The 15,631-nt window shown below is 42.5% G+C and overlaps 1 protein-coding gene across 1 annotated transcript in view; it reads left to right on the plus strand.

Moving 5' to 3' along the window:
* Positions 1-10,062, plus strand: part of LOC121344249 (protein LYRIC-like) — a 31,237-nt gene extending 21,175 nt beyond the window's left edge. Inside the window, exons 9-12 of the mRNA XM_041420037.1 lie at positions 5,108-5,211; positions 5,912-6,031; positions 7,307-7,436; positions 7,874-10,062. Coding sequence (XP_041275971.1) covers positions 5,108-5,211; positions 5,912-6,031; positions 7,307-7,436; positions 7,874-7,929 — 410 coding nt within the window. The 3' untranslated portion in view covers positions 7,930-10,062. The remainder of the gene's footprint in view (positions 1-5,107; positions 5,212-5,911; positions 6,032-7,306; positions 7,437-7,873) is intronic.
* Positions 10,063-15,631: the final 5,569 nt, after the last annotated feature.

Below are 15,631 nucleotides of genomic sequence, written 5' to 3' on the forward strand. Positions count from 1 at the left end.
GCTAGTACAGCCGAGGGAGATGGATGCTGGACTCCTGCCTCTGGCCTGGCTGGTGGAGCTGCCTTGGCCTGCTCCCTGCTCCACATCGGGTTATCTCTTTGTGAAGTACCAGAATAATAACACCCTCACTTACAAAAGGCTTGAGATTTAAGTGTTGGCACAACTGAAAGCATATATACACAGAGGGAGAGAGGGAGTTCGTGGTAAAGGGCACTGGACAGTTGCTTTTGGAATATTTCAAAGACTCTCAATCAGGCTGCTTTCCAAACAACACACTCCTGTGTTGACATTCATTAATGATACATGCTTGCTGGTGGTTAATTCTCAATTATTGTTGTATCTGGAGTCCTGTGTCCATTTCTGGGCCCCCCCAGTACAAGACAGTCAGGGATATACTGGAGAAGGTCCAGCCATGCCTGTGTATGAGCACCTGATGGGGTCATGGCCTGGAGAGTGAGGAACAGGCAATTGGGTAAGAAGTGAATTTCCATTTATCTATAAGTAAAAGCTTTTTTTGGGGGGAGAGTGGTCAGGCAGAACAGTTTGCCCAGAGAGGTTGCAGACTTTCCACCTTTCAAAATATTCAAAACTTTGCTGCATTCCTGAGAAACCTGATGTAGCTGAGCCCTCTGAGAGACATGAGGTGGGACTAGAAAATCTCCAGAGGCCACTTCCAACCTCACTGATTCTGAAATTCTCATTCTGTCATCAGTCATTGTCTCTGCATATTCAAACAATTAGTCCTTAGCAATCTAAGCCTTTGTTAGCTGGGGGCATTCAGTGTCTTGGAGTTGAAGCCTGTTTGGCTTCAGCTGAAGCTGAGGGTCAGCACTGATGGCTGCAGTCCAGCAGTCCCAGCAGCAGGCTGAGGTGGCCAGGACTCGGCCATGAGGGAAGAGGGCCCCGAAGTGGGAAGCTTTGCTCATCATCTTTTTTCCTTACTCATCATTAGTGTTTGCATACTTTTAATTCCTGTCACAAAGAATTAGTTTCTTTCAAAGGGGGCTGAACCTCTTCCAGTCCTGACATAAGTCACTTCATTTTTGAGCTTAGAAAGTGCTCTGTTTTCACCAGGTGCCTTTCTTGCTTCTTCTGCAGGGTTGCTCTTGATCCTCTGTTGCGGTGCGTTTTGAGGTGGGGGCACCCCGGGGAGGTCCCCGGAGGGCCCCCTAGGCTGTGTGCTGGCTGGCAGCAGCAGGCAGGCAAGGAGACTCCACATGGCTTCTGAGGGTGCTGAGCAGATGAAGGTTTATTTGGGGTCCCAACCCTGGGTACAGCATGGTTACTGAGGAAAAGGGGAGAAGGGGGGGGGAGGGGGAGCCTAGGGGAGGGAAGGGGCAAGAGGGGGGAAGAGGCTGAGAGAGAGGAAAGGCTAAGAGCCAGACTGATCCCCTAGCACAGCTTAAGAGGGGAATTGAAGTGGGCGCGGAATCAGACTTGGGCCAATGGGATTACAGGTACAGGAGGGTTCAGGGCAGGACCACAGGTTTAGAATGTACCATACATTTCGGAGGGGTGAGACAGAGCATACCATTTAAATAAAATGGAATACAACAATCCTCCTGCCTCTGCCTTGGAAGCTTTACTTGCATGTGCTTCCTAATACTCCCTTTGTGTACCTGTGGCACACATCTGCCACTGCTCCTTTGGTGACACTTATGTACTTCAGCTCTGCTGTCCCACAGAATGCGTCGCAAGCTGTGGCTGGTTTTGCTGTTACAAAACATGTAACCCACACAGTGCGGGCTGGGCTGTTTCAGAGCACTTGTGTCTGGTTCCAAGGCAAGGCAATACTAATTTTATCCCATGCATCTGCTTCCAAGTGCAGCGGACCTGTGCTTTGGCAACAGCGCAGTGCAATCTCAGAAAATCCACATTCTGCTTTGCAAATGTAACAGCTCATGACCATGAGAGTCACTTTTTATCTGTGTCTTGGCATCCTCCCAATTAATCCTTCTTGATTGCCAAAGCAAATTTTCCCCACAACCTTAAGAAAAGTTCCCCGTCTCCTGATTCCCAACCTTCCTTCTGTTCCAATCAATTGTAATTCCTTTGTTTTATGGGAATCAGTAGCTTTTTCTCCACTAAAAGAAGTTTTCAGTCTGGGGTTTATTTGATATTTTGCCTCTCCTGAATTATGCTGAAGGAAGGCACCAAATAAGGGATTCTTCCACCCAGCTATTGACCTGTAACACAGAAATTCAAGCTTTAGACTGGAAATTATCTACCCATTTCAACTGAATGTATTACACTTAATCTACAAGTGATGTCTTGGCAAGAATTTGGGTTAGGACTATGTTCAGGGCAGTAAACTGCACTTTGCAAAGGGATGGGTTTTCTGCAGCAGCCACAGAAAAGCTCAGTGCCATGGACAGACAATATGCAGCCTACAAGGGGTTTGCCCTGCCAGATGAACCTCCCTTACGTTTCTGCTGCCCAAATTTTGTGGCAGCATTCAAGAGGGATGCTGGTAGATTAGAACCCAAATGTACAACTCTGAATTAGAAAATTTTTAATCCCCTTCTTGGTGACACAGACTGTTTTGCTGCATTACTTTCCAGTTTCATTTTCCAGGCCAGATAATTAGGTTCAGCCTGTACAGTACTGTACTCCACCCTATCTATCAGCAGGCACAGAGAAGTTGCTGACTGTCCCTTTTGACCAGATCCTGCTGCTGTGAGGCCTTGTTTGCCTGCTCCCCAACACCCCCCAGGGCACAGCCATCCACCCCCTGTCCATTCCTCCTTACACAGGAGAGAGAGTGGAGACCAAAGGCGTTCAGGTGGTTGGTGCTGGGATGGACTTTCTGCCTGCAGAGGTGCTGGCAGCCTCCCTGATTTCTGAAGACACCTTCAGTGTTGTGCCTTTCAGGATCTAAAAGTGTTTTCATTGCATGGGGTACATAGAAACCACCTTGGCCTTGAAATGCACTCTGCAAATGCTTGCTGCCAACAGAAAAGTACGGCTTTGTCTGGGTGGAGTTTGCTGGAGGACTGTGGTGGGTTGCAAGCAAGAACTTAACTGGAAAATTACATTTAACAGCATTGCTTTTGTAAAAATGACCAGCAGGAATTGCCAAGACATTGGTCTGTGTTGGTGCTGAGAGAGATATCACCTCTGTCAGGGCTCAACCCACACGGGGAGCAGGGGGACATGCTGCTGCTGCACGGCACATTCCTTTTAGTGTTTGTGTTCACAGAAATTACTGATCAGTTTTAGCCTGGGAGATAATTGATGACCCAAGGAGAATCAGATTTAAAAATACTAGAGAGTATTCAAAGTTTGAAGACACTGTGGGAGATGTCACTGAAGAGAAAAATGCTACACAACAGAAGAGATTTTAAGTCAGAACTTTGGGATAAGTACATTTAATCAGAGCTTTGGGATAAGTACATTTAATCCGATTTCCCCATCAAATCCAGCAAATTGTAAAGAATCTTATATTGCCCTTAATTTTAGCCTGAGTTGATTTTAAACACCCCTAGGACACAATACTTTGGGAGGAGTAATTCTGAGATGAAGCAGAGTCACAACTGTCTGGCAAAGTTTCGTGCCCACATGGACAAGGGTGAGGCATTAATGTAAGCCCATTGCAGGCAGTTTGCCATCAAAACTATTTTAATGTATAGAAGTATATATATATAAATGCACTTTTTGAGATATCAGAAGTTAAAAAGGTGAAAACAACAGTTGTGGCTTTCCATGTGTTAAGTTATGGTCTGTTTTGCTTGCACACCCACGAGAACATCCATCCGCAGAGCTGCTGCCTTGCAGCTCAGGAGGCTGAATTCTGTTTTGGAATGGAATTTTATGGGGGAATGCATTCAAAATTAGTTGTTCCTTTCCCTTTTGAAGAAGGAAAGACATTTTGTCTATATAGAGGGCATGGATTTTAAACTGAGAAGCTTGAACAATGTTTATAATCATGTTTATAACATTTGGCAGCAAACTGGTCAGAGCAACTTTTTGGAAACAGTTTTCTTTTATCATTCCCAGCATGCTTTTGGTTTTGGCCCTGCTTCAAGTAGAAGTTTTTCCATCCCACTTGGGATTTATTTTTTTTTTTTTTAAAGAGAAGTAATCAGCTAAGAGTTATTATTATATAATGTTTTCAAACATATATTGTGTTTTTAAAGTCGTTCTTCCTGTTAGGATAAGACTTAAGATTGTTACATTCAAATTGTTAAAATATAATCAAGTAGTCCTTTCAGCATCTTGTGCTGATTTATCTGCTTTTTTGCACCTCATTCAGTTTGGGTGAAGGAATTAAACTGGTCTGTTTTGCCTTCTTGACTGAGGATAGTTTGCCAGTGCTTTGTGGAGAGGCAGCTGAGGGCTTGCAGCCAGATTTTCAAAGGTACCAGATGCTGAAAGATAGAGAAACCTAAAAGATTTTGAAAAGTTTTTTGCCCATTTCCCATGATATTTATCAGAATTGCTGCAGGGTAGGTGTTCTATTTCATGCCTGTTTAGAGTTGTATCTTAAGGAGGTTTGAAATCAGTGCTGGGATGCTGCTTTTCTGGCTTACATTCAAGAAAAGAAAATAGAAAAGGAAGATGAAGTTGAGAACGTACTTGGTTCTATTTTCTGTAAGGAAGAGAACACCAACGAGAGCAATAATGAATGTACAAATCCTTTGTTAATATTATTCTTCCATGTGAATAATTGCCCAGAGGATGGTGTGTTGTAGTGAATGGAAGAGCCTGCTGTGTCTGCCAGTGTTTCGGGATATGTCTCAATCCTTCTTAATAAAATTAAAAGGAAATACTTGACAAGCCACGCTATTAGTTTTGTAAAGCTTGTTTTCTTGAAGTGCAGGCTGGAAGGGCTTTTGGTTTTGTATGTGCTTTTCTGCCCTTCTTTAATTTTTCTCCTGTCCTGAAGAGTGCTGTCACTAATTGTCAATTGGCAGTCAATGTATATGTCTTAATACATTTTTAAAATAAATTTGTAAATGTTTTAACACATTTAAGACATGCATACATGCACATCCAAATATCACATGAGCAAGCAAGAAGACGTCAGGTATTTTTGCAGCATTTGTGCTATTCATGTGAGGCTGGGAAGTAGTATGGATTTGAACATAACTCATTTGTATGCTGATAGGTGACCCTTCAGTGATTGACCTGGACTCTGACTGGAAGGCTCCCACAGAGGAGTGGGGAAACTGGACTGGAGATGAGGAGCAACAGACGAGGGATGAGAAGAAGGTGAGGCAGTGCTGTTGATGGCCAAGGGAGACCTGGTCCACTGGGGTCAGTCTCATCCACACTTGGGTCACCAGTCCAGCCCTGGAGCCAGGCTCCTTCAGTTGTGGGGGTTTTCTCATGCTGGGATGAAGTGCTTGGCATGGTCCCTGCCTCAGCTGTCTGAGATAGCTGGAGCTGGGGAATGCACTTGCAGGAGGCATGAGATGGGCTGGGAGGAGCTGGCTGGTTCTGGGAGTTCATCATCCCCCTGGTATCACTGTCCTAAGCAGCAAACCTTGGGTGTTTGCACCCTACTGCTGCTGACCTTCTCAAATACCCAGACCTTAAAAGAGGTTTGGAGTCCAGAGCTGACACAGCCTTCACAGCATCTCGGGCAGCCAGGACATATTTATGTAAGTCTGCTGATAAGAGGGTTTGGTGACAGTGATACAGTGGTATCTTGGGTGGAGAAGTAGAAGCACAAGTTTTGTTGTTTAAATGCTTTCTAGAAACCCAGGGAAATGTTCCCTTCGGGCAGCAGTGGGAAGAGCAGGCTGAGCTTTTTGCAAAGATATGTGTTAAGCTGAGGTGTGCACCCTATCCAGAGAGACAGCCCCACTTGTACATTGTCAGCACACACTCCTGGAGGTAATCAGTTTTCCTGAAAAAAACAAAACTAGCTGTCCCATGACTCCTTTTACAAAATCTCTGATGCTTTCAGGATTTGCCAAAAGGCAAAGCAGGCATTCGTTTCTGTCTTTCTGGACCTGAAAGCAAAACACGACGGAAGAAGAAGAAAATGGAGGTGAAGGAAGCGAAGGGTGGAGCTGGACTGAGGCATGTGAGTATTTTGTATTCCAAGAGTAGTGTCTGGTTTTCCATTAGCAGAGGGGGACTCTTCTCTGTTAGGATGACCTAAGGAAGACTTTTCTTCCTCTCTGTCTTCTGCCTTTCTCTTCTCTTTTCTCCCTGTCTTCCCATAAAAAGAAGTTATGAGCACAGTGAACAGTGGAGTTTTGCAACATGGTATTCCCTAAGATATTTTCAAAACACTTTGATTTTGCAGTACAGAATGTTGTGCACTAAACTTGGAATGCATCTGCCTAAACATTTTTTCATCCATGATTAAAACCAGATGCACTCCAAATTTAGTGTACAATTGGCCTGTTTCATCTGTAGCTGAAGGTCCACCCAGAGATATCAACAGTAATGAAAAGGTGGTTCCCAAAAGTCAGTGAAGATAAAACAAGGCCACTGTTATACCACTAAAAAGCTTATTGAGAGAAAAATGTCTCAGAGTAGAACAGAGAAAGGCTGTGGAGAATGTCAGTTCATTTGGGATGGGAAGTGCACAGGAACAGTGTTGGCTGGCTTTTGGACCAGTGCTTGCCTGTGACTGGTGCTCAGTGAAATGAGAAATTGTGGGGGGAATGCCTGAGATGTCCAAATTGTATTTCATTCACTTGTCACAGAATGCATTTTTCTGGACATGTACAGCTGTTTTTTTTAAAATCATTTGTCTTTCCCTCATACCCACTGTGGTCTCTCATGATCCTTGAGATGATTTTGTTCCCAGATCTCCTGATGCTCCCATTTTAAGGGAAAGGTTTTAACTGCCTGACTGACCACAGTCCACATAATTATTAGGACATCCTATCAGTTCCCACAGTGCTGACATACTTTTTTATGTCCTTTTTGGACATAAAAAATGAAATTACTTATGAAGCCAGATCCACAAAGCTGCTCATCACACTCCTTGTGCTACCTCCAGTGTTTCTGTGGACTCTAGTCATTTAGCAGTCACTGGGCACATGTTACTCTTCAGTGTCACTACACAATGACAGTACTTTAATCTCAGTATTTCTTGCTGCTCTTCTGTTCACTGGGAGAAGCGGAAAAATAACACTGAAAGACAATTTCAACACTTTAATCCCCTCTAAAACAAATGAATAAGAGGTGGGTAGATAACATGGCAAACTATTCTAATCATATAAAAATTAATTTGTCCTGCAGTTTCTTTAAATGCCCCACAGTAATGACATTTTCTCTCATATTTTGTACTTGCATATGCTTCGTTTAATTCATATGCTTAGTGAAGCATATTGTTTCAATTAAGCCCCAGCAAGGTTTGCAAACAAGAATGGAAGAAGGCCCCAGGGACTTGATATCTACAAAAGACAGCAGTGATTCAGTCAGTGCTTCCTTTGAAAAATCCTTGGACATTGTTAATAATTCACCCAATAATGGTAAGTGATTGTTTTTGCACATCTGATCAATTTTCAGAATAATGCGTAATATAAGAAGTGTTCACAAATGCATTTTTAAGTGAATATGTGAAATGCTTCTCCTTTAGCTGCTTCTTTGAGAGGCTCTGTATTACTCAGAGGCTATTCTGACAAATATCTGTTGCTGTTCCTCTTAGAGTTACTGAGCAAAAAAAAAAGCCACTATTGCATTTAGTGACCGTAATTTATGCACAGCCCTTTTTAACATGAAACAGAAGCAAATATGAGTGAGTCAGAGCCCACTAAAAACATTCATTCCTCCCCATGATTTTGAATTTTCCTTGAAAGTAGGTGGCCCTTGTAAAACACATCTAAGAACCCTTAAATCCTCTTCTTCAGACAAAACACCAACAGTTCTCAGGGATGCAATTGCATTGTCCCTGTTGTTTGTATGGCAGGTGTACCTGGAAAAAAGGAGAGGAGGAAGAGGAAGAAAATGAAGAAAGAGACTTGAGGGAGCTGTGTAGCTGCCAGAGTGCTAACCTGATGGGGCAGACATGCCAATGAGCTGCAAGGATTCTGCTTTCTGCGATGCCGCTGAGCCCCAGGCAAAGAGAGGCTCCGGGAGACCTCCCAGCGAGAGGAAGAGAAGAGGAGCAGTGAGCCAGAGAGCGTGAGTGTGTGAGAGCAGAGAGAGGGAGCAGGCTGTGCACAGGAGGTGATTTTGGAACAGAATGGCTGTTCATTGCAAGATGCTGCCCTTGATCAAAAGCTGTTGAATGGGGTTTGACTGGTTGCATTAAGTCCTTTCAGTTTTTTGCTGTCACGTTGTTTGTCAACTTGTAGTGTTCTATGCCATTGTAGAAATAGTCGGGCTGTACCTGACTGTGATTGTACTTTGGTCCCATGGAGGATCCACCAGCTAGTCTGGTCTCCTCTGGTGTTTTTGCAGAGGTGCTCATCGACAGGCTAGTAATGTACAGAAGGAAGCACTGCTCAGAAACAAAGGGAGAATTACATGGATCATTCTCCAACCTCCTAACTCTTAAATCCTTGGTGGCTGCTATTGTCAGACTTCTGCCTCTTACCTTGCCATATTTATACTTTTTACCCTACATCAGACTAGTTTGCTCCTCAAGGAACGTTCTAAAGGAGGTTTTTAACTTTTTTGGAAAGATGGGCTAAATCCACTTTTCCCCCTGGATTTCGTGGTGGGCTAAAGTTTAAAGTCTGTATGTCCAAAGCATGTTGCATTTGTGCTTACAGTAGACTGAGGTAACTTTTAAAAATCGTTTTTCTTAATCTGATGTTTGGAAGTTTTTTATCATTTTGTCACTTGAATATTCTAATAGAAATTAAATTTGTGAATGAAGTTTTTAAGTCAGTTTAGTATTTATTGAAGGGTGTGTATTTCTCCTTGTCAGAGAGCTCATAGTATGGAGGAGAATGTGTTACAATAGAATACTGTGTTTTATAAACAATGCTGAACTGACACCACTAAAAGCAGGAGCCCTTTATCCCCAGAGGAGATGAAGCTTTGGTGGTAGCTGGGGGGGGTCTTCTGTAGCTGGTAGATGGTCCTGAGACTGTGCCTGACCCATCCCAGAAGTGCTGCCTCGAAGGATGAGATCGTTTTTCTGAAATCTCCATCTGACTCTGTGCCTTTGGAGATGGTGGGGGACGGTTACTAATGCATGTTAAATGTGTGCACGTTCGTAGGCTTTGGGCTGATGCTGTGAAACTCTTCACTAAGACAGTGAATAACCAGGGACGTCCATGGCTTTACACTGCCACAGCTGCATTCCTGTTTGCATCATGGAGCCAGAGGAGAGCTCTGTGCTTCTGCCATTGCATCCCCCATCCCTGATCTCAGCTTGTCTAAGCTTTACTTGCAGCTCAACGCTTTTCCCTGATGGCCTTCATCTGTTGCATAGCTGTCAGATCAGCTGTACCCTTCAGAGAAGCAACTAACTGCAGCAATGTATTTGTGTTTAGAGTTTAGCTACTATATGTTGAAGGGCAGTTCTCTTGTGCTGTGATTTTTGGGGTAGTTAGCTGTACTGTGTGCCCTGAAATTTAGCACAGTAGGGTTGTTTCAGAAGGCAGGGGAGGGGTAATCTTAACTGATGCCACTTAGCAGCCCACTGTCTAGGATCTGCACATCTTGATGTTTGTGTCTCAGTGTAGGCGAAATATTGGCCGTTCATGAATGGACTGAACAAACCAAAGAGCTTTTATCGGGAAAGTAGCTGGTTTGGAATAGATGCATAACAAGAAAATGCGTGGCCTCGCTGGAGGAACAGGTACTGCAAGTTCAAGGATTTAGAAGAGGTGGTAATGAGTATGTGGGTAATGAACAAAGTTCTGCTATCTCTGAAGCCACTGGAAAACATTCATTGACCTCATTGGGGCCAGGATGTTGCCCATGGCCTTTGCTTAGCAGTGAAGATAACCTCTGTCATCCAAAACAGAAAGAAAGAAAAAAAAGAGACAAACTCACAAGATAGGTGGACTACAGATTTCTTCTTTTTTCTCTATATCTGCTTGTAAACGTTTTGATGTCTTTGTAATTATGCTTTATTTCAACAATTTTCAGTATTTCAAATGTCATTGTTTTTATAATAAAAAATTAAAACTTTTGTCCAAAGCCCAACACTCATGAGCTGTTTTATTTCATTTGTATGTGTGTGAGTAAGAGCATGTATTTTTTGCTAGAAACATTCCATTTTCAAGCTTTTTTGAGGTTCTATAAATTTTTTTAAGAGATTCCCTTCATCTGAACTCTTCAATGGTTAGGAAATCCTAGTGACATTCTTTTGTTGTTGGGATGAAAGAACAATCCAGACTTCTAACACTGACAAGCTGACTGAGGTGCTGATGACAAGCAGCAGCAAATTATATTACTGTTTTTCTGTCAAATTCTTTAGTACCCCTCTTCCTGACTTCATTGGTGTCTGAGGCCTGCATTTTCCTTCTGGCTTCACTGTTTCACCTCTGCGAAGTCATCACAGTAATACAGTGATGGGCTCAATACTTTAGAGCAGAACATTATTTAATACCACACTCTTATGTAGGCAAAAAAGAATACAATTCTACAACTAAATATTCCTGATCATTAGGCTTTCCTAAATAATTGAAAAGCACCTTTTGGGGTAAACTAGGTAGTAATGTACAGCATGCTTGTGTGATTAATCTCTTTTGTCAACAGTTAGGAAAGGGAATGTTGGTTGTTGCTTGTTTGATATGGCTGTGGCAGTGCCTGGAGCCTTCCTGTACCATGTCCCCCAGCAGCGCTGCTGCACAGGCTCCCAGGGATGCAGAAGTGTTCTTCAGAGAGAACTGAATTTAGAAAATCCAAATCAGAACACAAAGCTCTAAGCAACTCTGTCAACTTCCAATCTTTCACTTCCCAGTTGTCAGAGGCTGAAAAATCATCCCACAGCTTAATAAATGGTCTCTGCAGATGCTTTGAAAATCAGACAAAGCTTTGAGTTCCTTAAGAAACTCCCCTTCATCAGCCCAAGTTCAGGTTTCTGTGCTTTTAGGACAGAGGCTGTGCAGTTCATCAGCCTGCTCTGCTGCTCCTGGCTTTGGGAGGGTTAAATGGGTGTGCTGGATGTGCGCATTCTCACAGTCTCTGATCTTTACTAGCTGGAGACTATTGAAAATCCTCAGACAGAAGATTCAACATCCCCCCAACATGCTGAAGAATTGCTTGAGCTATAACTGAATGTTATCCCTTAGAAGAGTAAATCGAGAGCAGTTCTCTCTGGTCATTCAATAACCCAGTGTAGTCTAATTGCCAGTTCATGGGCCAGGTCCAGCTGGCACCCCCTGCCTTTTCCCAAAGCAATTTATTAGCTGCTTGAGGGGCACTTGCCTTAGGAACAGCCAAAAGTTCTCCACATGCCTGCAAATGGCCCAGAGGCTGGAAATGAAGCCTCTGGTGCAGCCACAGCGTGGGAGGCGGGATGAAGTGTGGCTGGCGAACATCTATGATCTGGTTAGGGGCAGGCAATTAATTGTTACAGCAGCAGCTGTAAATGATGAAATACAAGGCTTCAAGTTTCCACTTTCTCTTAAACTCAGTCTGCTCTATTTTTCTAATGATGCTCTTTCTTATGGGCAGTGCTTGAAGGTGGAAGATTGGCTATATCCCTAATAAAAGAGCCATATCCATACGTGATGGCACACAGGCATTAAGATGTGGCTGATTATGTAACTGACAAACTCCTGACCTACAAAGTTGTGTTTACTTGCAGGCAGACAGCAGGATGCAGATGTAGAGGCTGAAGCTTCACACTCAAACCATGGTGTAACACTGCCAGGGTAAAAGGCAACCATAGAGAGGAATTTGGCCTGCTGTTCCATAATTATCCATAACTGATCACTGTAATTGTCTATAATTATCAAGATCCCACCCAATGTGGAGATTGGTGGCACAGCAACATGTGCACAAGCTGACTAGCAGGTAGACATGCTAATTGCCTGGCAGGAAGTAATTTCTTTACTATGCTTCCAACATGGGCCTACTCTGTAGTGCTAAGTATCTTCTAAGGGTAACTGGACTTTGTGAGAGAGGTTTTTTAAGTCACGGGCTACAAAAATCAGATATAGGAAACCTTGTCCTTCTTTGATTGTACGGAACGAGATCCAGAGATCTTTTCAAGGTAAAATGAACTTTCCAGCATGTGCCATCCCTGACATTCAGCCCTTCAGGTGCTCCTGTGAAGGAAAGATCCTCCCATACTGACTGAACAGATATTGAAATGCATTGATCTCAGAAACAACTCTGTCTTCTGGGGGAAAGGGCACTGTAAGAGTAATTGACCCCTGCATCATCCCACCAAGAGAGTATCAGAAATTTGGTAAACATTATTTTCTATCAAGCTTTGGTTTCTCTTAGTACACACAGTTTTCCTTTGGTGGTGGTTCTGTGTGGCGCACGTTGCCGGGACTCGCGATAAACGGCTTTATTGAGCTCTTCTGACAGCAAAGTCTCCTGCCACAGCGCTCCTCCTGGAAACCTGCAAACCCAGCCAAGGAGCCAATGTGCAAAGAAATAACAGCCATCAGAAGGTGACTCCCTGCTTCCCTGAGGAGGTAGTGTTCAGGTCCTCAGGCTCTTCCTGCTCACCCTGCCAAGATTCATGGAGGGGCAAGTCCGGACTGAGGGCTGGAAGGGGGAGGCTGCCCATGAGCACAGGAGATTTTCCATTTCCAGTGCTCACTGTTGTTCATGTGAATGCACTGAGATATCTGAAATTGCAAGTACCATTTTAGATCATGTTATTTTTAGACATTTTCATAGCTCCTCAACTGTGTGGAGGCTGCTATAAATGAACCACAGCTTCTTTTAGTTGAGCAGATTTTGATTCTCTAAATGAAAACAAGATTTTTTATTCAGTGTTTGAGATTTAGAAAATCTGAGCATATAGCGAGTAACCCAGAAACAGTCCTGGGTTTGGAGAAACTTTATATCATGTTGTCATATTTTAGCTTATTTTCTAACCCTGACTTTCTGATCCATCTGTTATGAGTTTAAAAGGTTTGGAACTGCGTTAAACTGACTCATACTGGTGAAAGATAATTCATATTGTTAACAGCAACCAACTAGAACAAATAATACAGAAGCTTGGAACATTACATTAGGAATCCCAAAATGAAATTGATTAACTTGGTAAACAAGAGTAAAATTCAATAATCACAAAACTCATTGTGATACATTACTATTACTTTCTAATCCTTTTTACAAGAAACCACTGATCTTCCAAATTAGGTTGTTTTCCTACAAAATTCATCTTGGAGAAAAAGATGGTAAAATTTGCTAATGCTGACTTCAGGATATCTGTGATTTTGCTGTATGAGTCACCAACAGGAAAGCTTTCCCCTGACTAATTTATATGAGGGTTTTTTTCCTCTCATTGATATGTTAATGCATTGCTTTTACTCTAGTACATTCTTATCTTTTTTTAAGGAAGCAAAAAGTCAATCCATACTTTCAGCCTGGGTATTTTTCACACTTTCTGCACCAGTTCTATAGATTTTTCTAAATTTTGCTAAGGGGATACAGTAGTTTAGATAGCAGTTTCTATGTAAAGATATTACTTTCTCTGTGATGTTGAAAAACTTTGGATTTTTTAATCTAAAAATGTTTGTTCAGCATGGAAAATAACCAAATCTGAGGAGCTAACTGTTTCTCTTTTTTTTTTTTTTTTTTTGTTGATGTTTGTTTGGTTTTTTCATTTGTTTTGTTTGTTTTTTAGTTTTAGAATGCAGACTAGCAGGCACATGCATAAAGTTACAGGGAAAAAACCTAAAAATAGCAGTAGCTCAGTAGCTTGTTCCTGCCCTCATACTCAAATACCTTCCATTTGGGATGGAGGAGCTCCAACATGTCCTGCACTGTACCTTTTATTTCCTGGCAAAGAAGCCAATGGACAAGATGTTCCTAGAACTTGGATTGACCTGTAGTAGTGTTGGTCAGATCAGTTCATCTCACTGCACCTTTGTTTCTCAAACCCATCAGAACAATATTCTCACTATAAAGTGACAGGAACTCTTTATCATAGGATATGAGGTTACATATGATTATCAGTTCAGAGTCTGTAGGTTTCCATACACACAACACAGCAAATGCTGAAGCAGAACAGCACCTTATTCTTTACAATATTGCCATCCTGGCAGTAGTTCAGTGTGTGGTTACAGCATTCAACCACCATCTTCTAGCCAAGGATAGGCATAAGAACAGCACAAAAGAGAAAAACTATGGTATTACAAAAATTAGCAGAAAACAGCCTTAGTGCTGCATTGTTTTGACATCTTGCAAGTATAGGACTTTAAATTTTTGAAGAAGTTGAAGCCTGGTCTCTCATTTACCCGATCCTAGTTGTTTTGCTGTCACCTTATTAAAATCTGATTATCCAAAACGAATTTGTGTTTGGTAAAACATTGTCAGGCTCTCTCAAGACAGAAGTGCAAATCTCCTGTCTAGATATGGGTTTTGAAAGCCCGACTAGTTTGGCTAATGAGGAACACCTCGATATCAAACCCTCCCTACCTGCTGAGAGAGAAGGAGTTAAAATGTCATGCTGGTAAAGGAATCCCAATCATTCTTTTGCAGCTGCTTCTGACTTGCAGATCTGTGTACGGCTTCCTGCTCCTACTGCTGTGGATGCTTTGGTCCTGCATGCCGTGGTCTGCTTGTGAGCAAGTTTTATCCCTAGTACTCGCCGACTCTCAGATTTTGCTCAGCCTGTCATGACTGTAAGCTGAGCCCAGAGTTTTTAATATATTTAGCCTCAGAAATCCTCTTTGAACTCGCAAAAAGGAGAGAATTAAGGCTCAGCGAGAAAGAAGTCTCTTGCCTGAGGTCATCTGGGCTGCCTGTGGCATGAAAGAACTGGAATCTTTCAGAGAGGGTAGGACTAAAATCATTAACCTATTACCTCTTCCCTTAAGTACAAGGAACAATGCAATAATTTTCAAAATACTCTTTAAATCTTTATCCTTTTTTTTTTTTTTTGGGGGGGGGGGGAGAAAGTGGAGAGGTTTTTTTATGCAAATTCAATAGTTCCATATCAGCCTATCCTGCTGTGGAAAGCTTCTTTGTGATGTTAAATGAGATTCACATTATTCTTCCCAGTATCTTTGTTGCCGAGTATAACAAGCAGTGTTTGCAGAGTGTAACAAGCAGTGAAGCTCAAGGGAATCGCATCAATTTTTATTCCGAGTCTGGCTGACAAAGATATGAACACTTAATTAAGATTTCTTTCATCTGATGAAAATAGCCCAGACAATCTCAGCCTGACAAGCCTGATCTTCGCGACGGCAGCGTCCAGCTGCAAGCTCTTAGCTGGAGCACTTGCCCTCACAAATCACTTGAACTGGGAGTGGGATCTAAAGGTTTCCAAGTGGATGTCCAGACTTTAAGGGAGGGGCTCCTACTTTAATTTCTGACTCATTCTAATCCTGTGAACTCCTGCTTCACACAGGTACAGACCAACAGGAAGGAGAATCTCTCAGCTCCAAAGAACAATCTAATCAATTCAGGCATGCATGCAGCAGGAGTAGCTGGCTTAGGTTCCCAAAGTGCCATCTGTAAGAAAATCTATTTTTTAAATGACTGGTTACAAGAAAATGCACATTCTTTTTTTTTTCATGTGTATATTGATTAAAATTAGTCCCTTCTTGCTACATTAAATCGGAGTGTTGAT

This window comes from Onychostruthus taczanowskii, unplaced genomic scaffold (assembly GCF_017590055.1).
Source record: "Onychostruthus taczanowskii isolate IOZ18803 unplaced genomic scaffold, ASM1759005v1 scaffold11, whole genome shotgun sequence".
In the NCBI taxonomy this organism is placed as follows: domain Eukaryota; kingdom Metazoa; phylum Chordata; class Aves; order Passeriformes; family Passeridae; genus Onychostruthus; species Onychostruthus taczanowskii.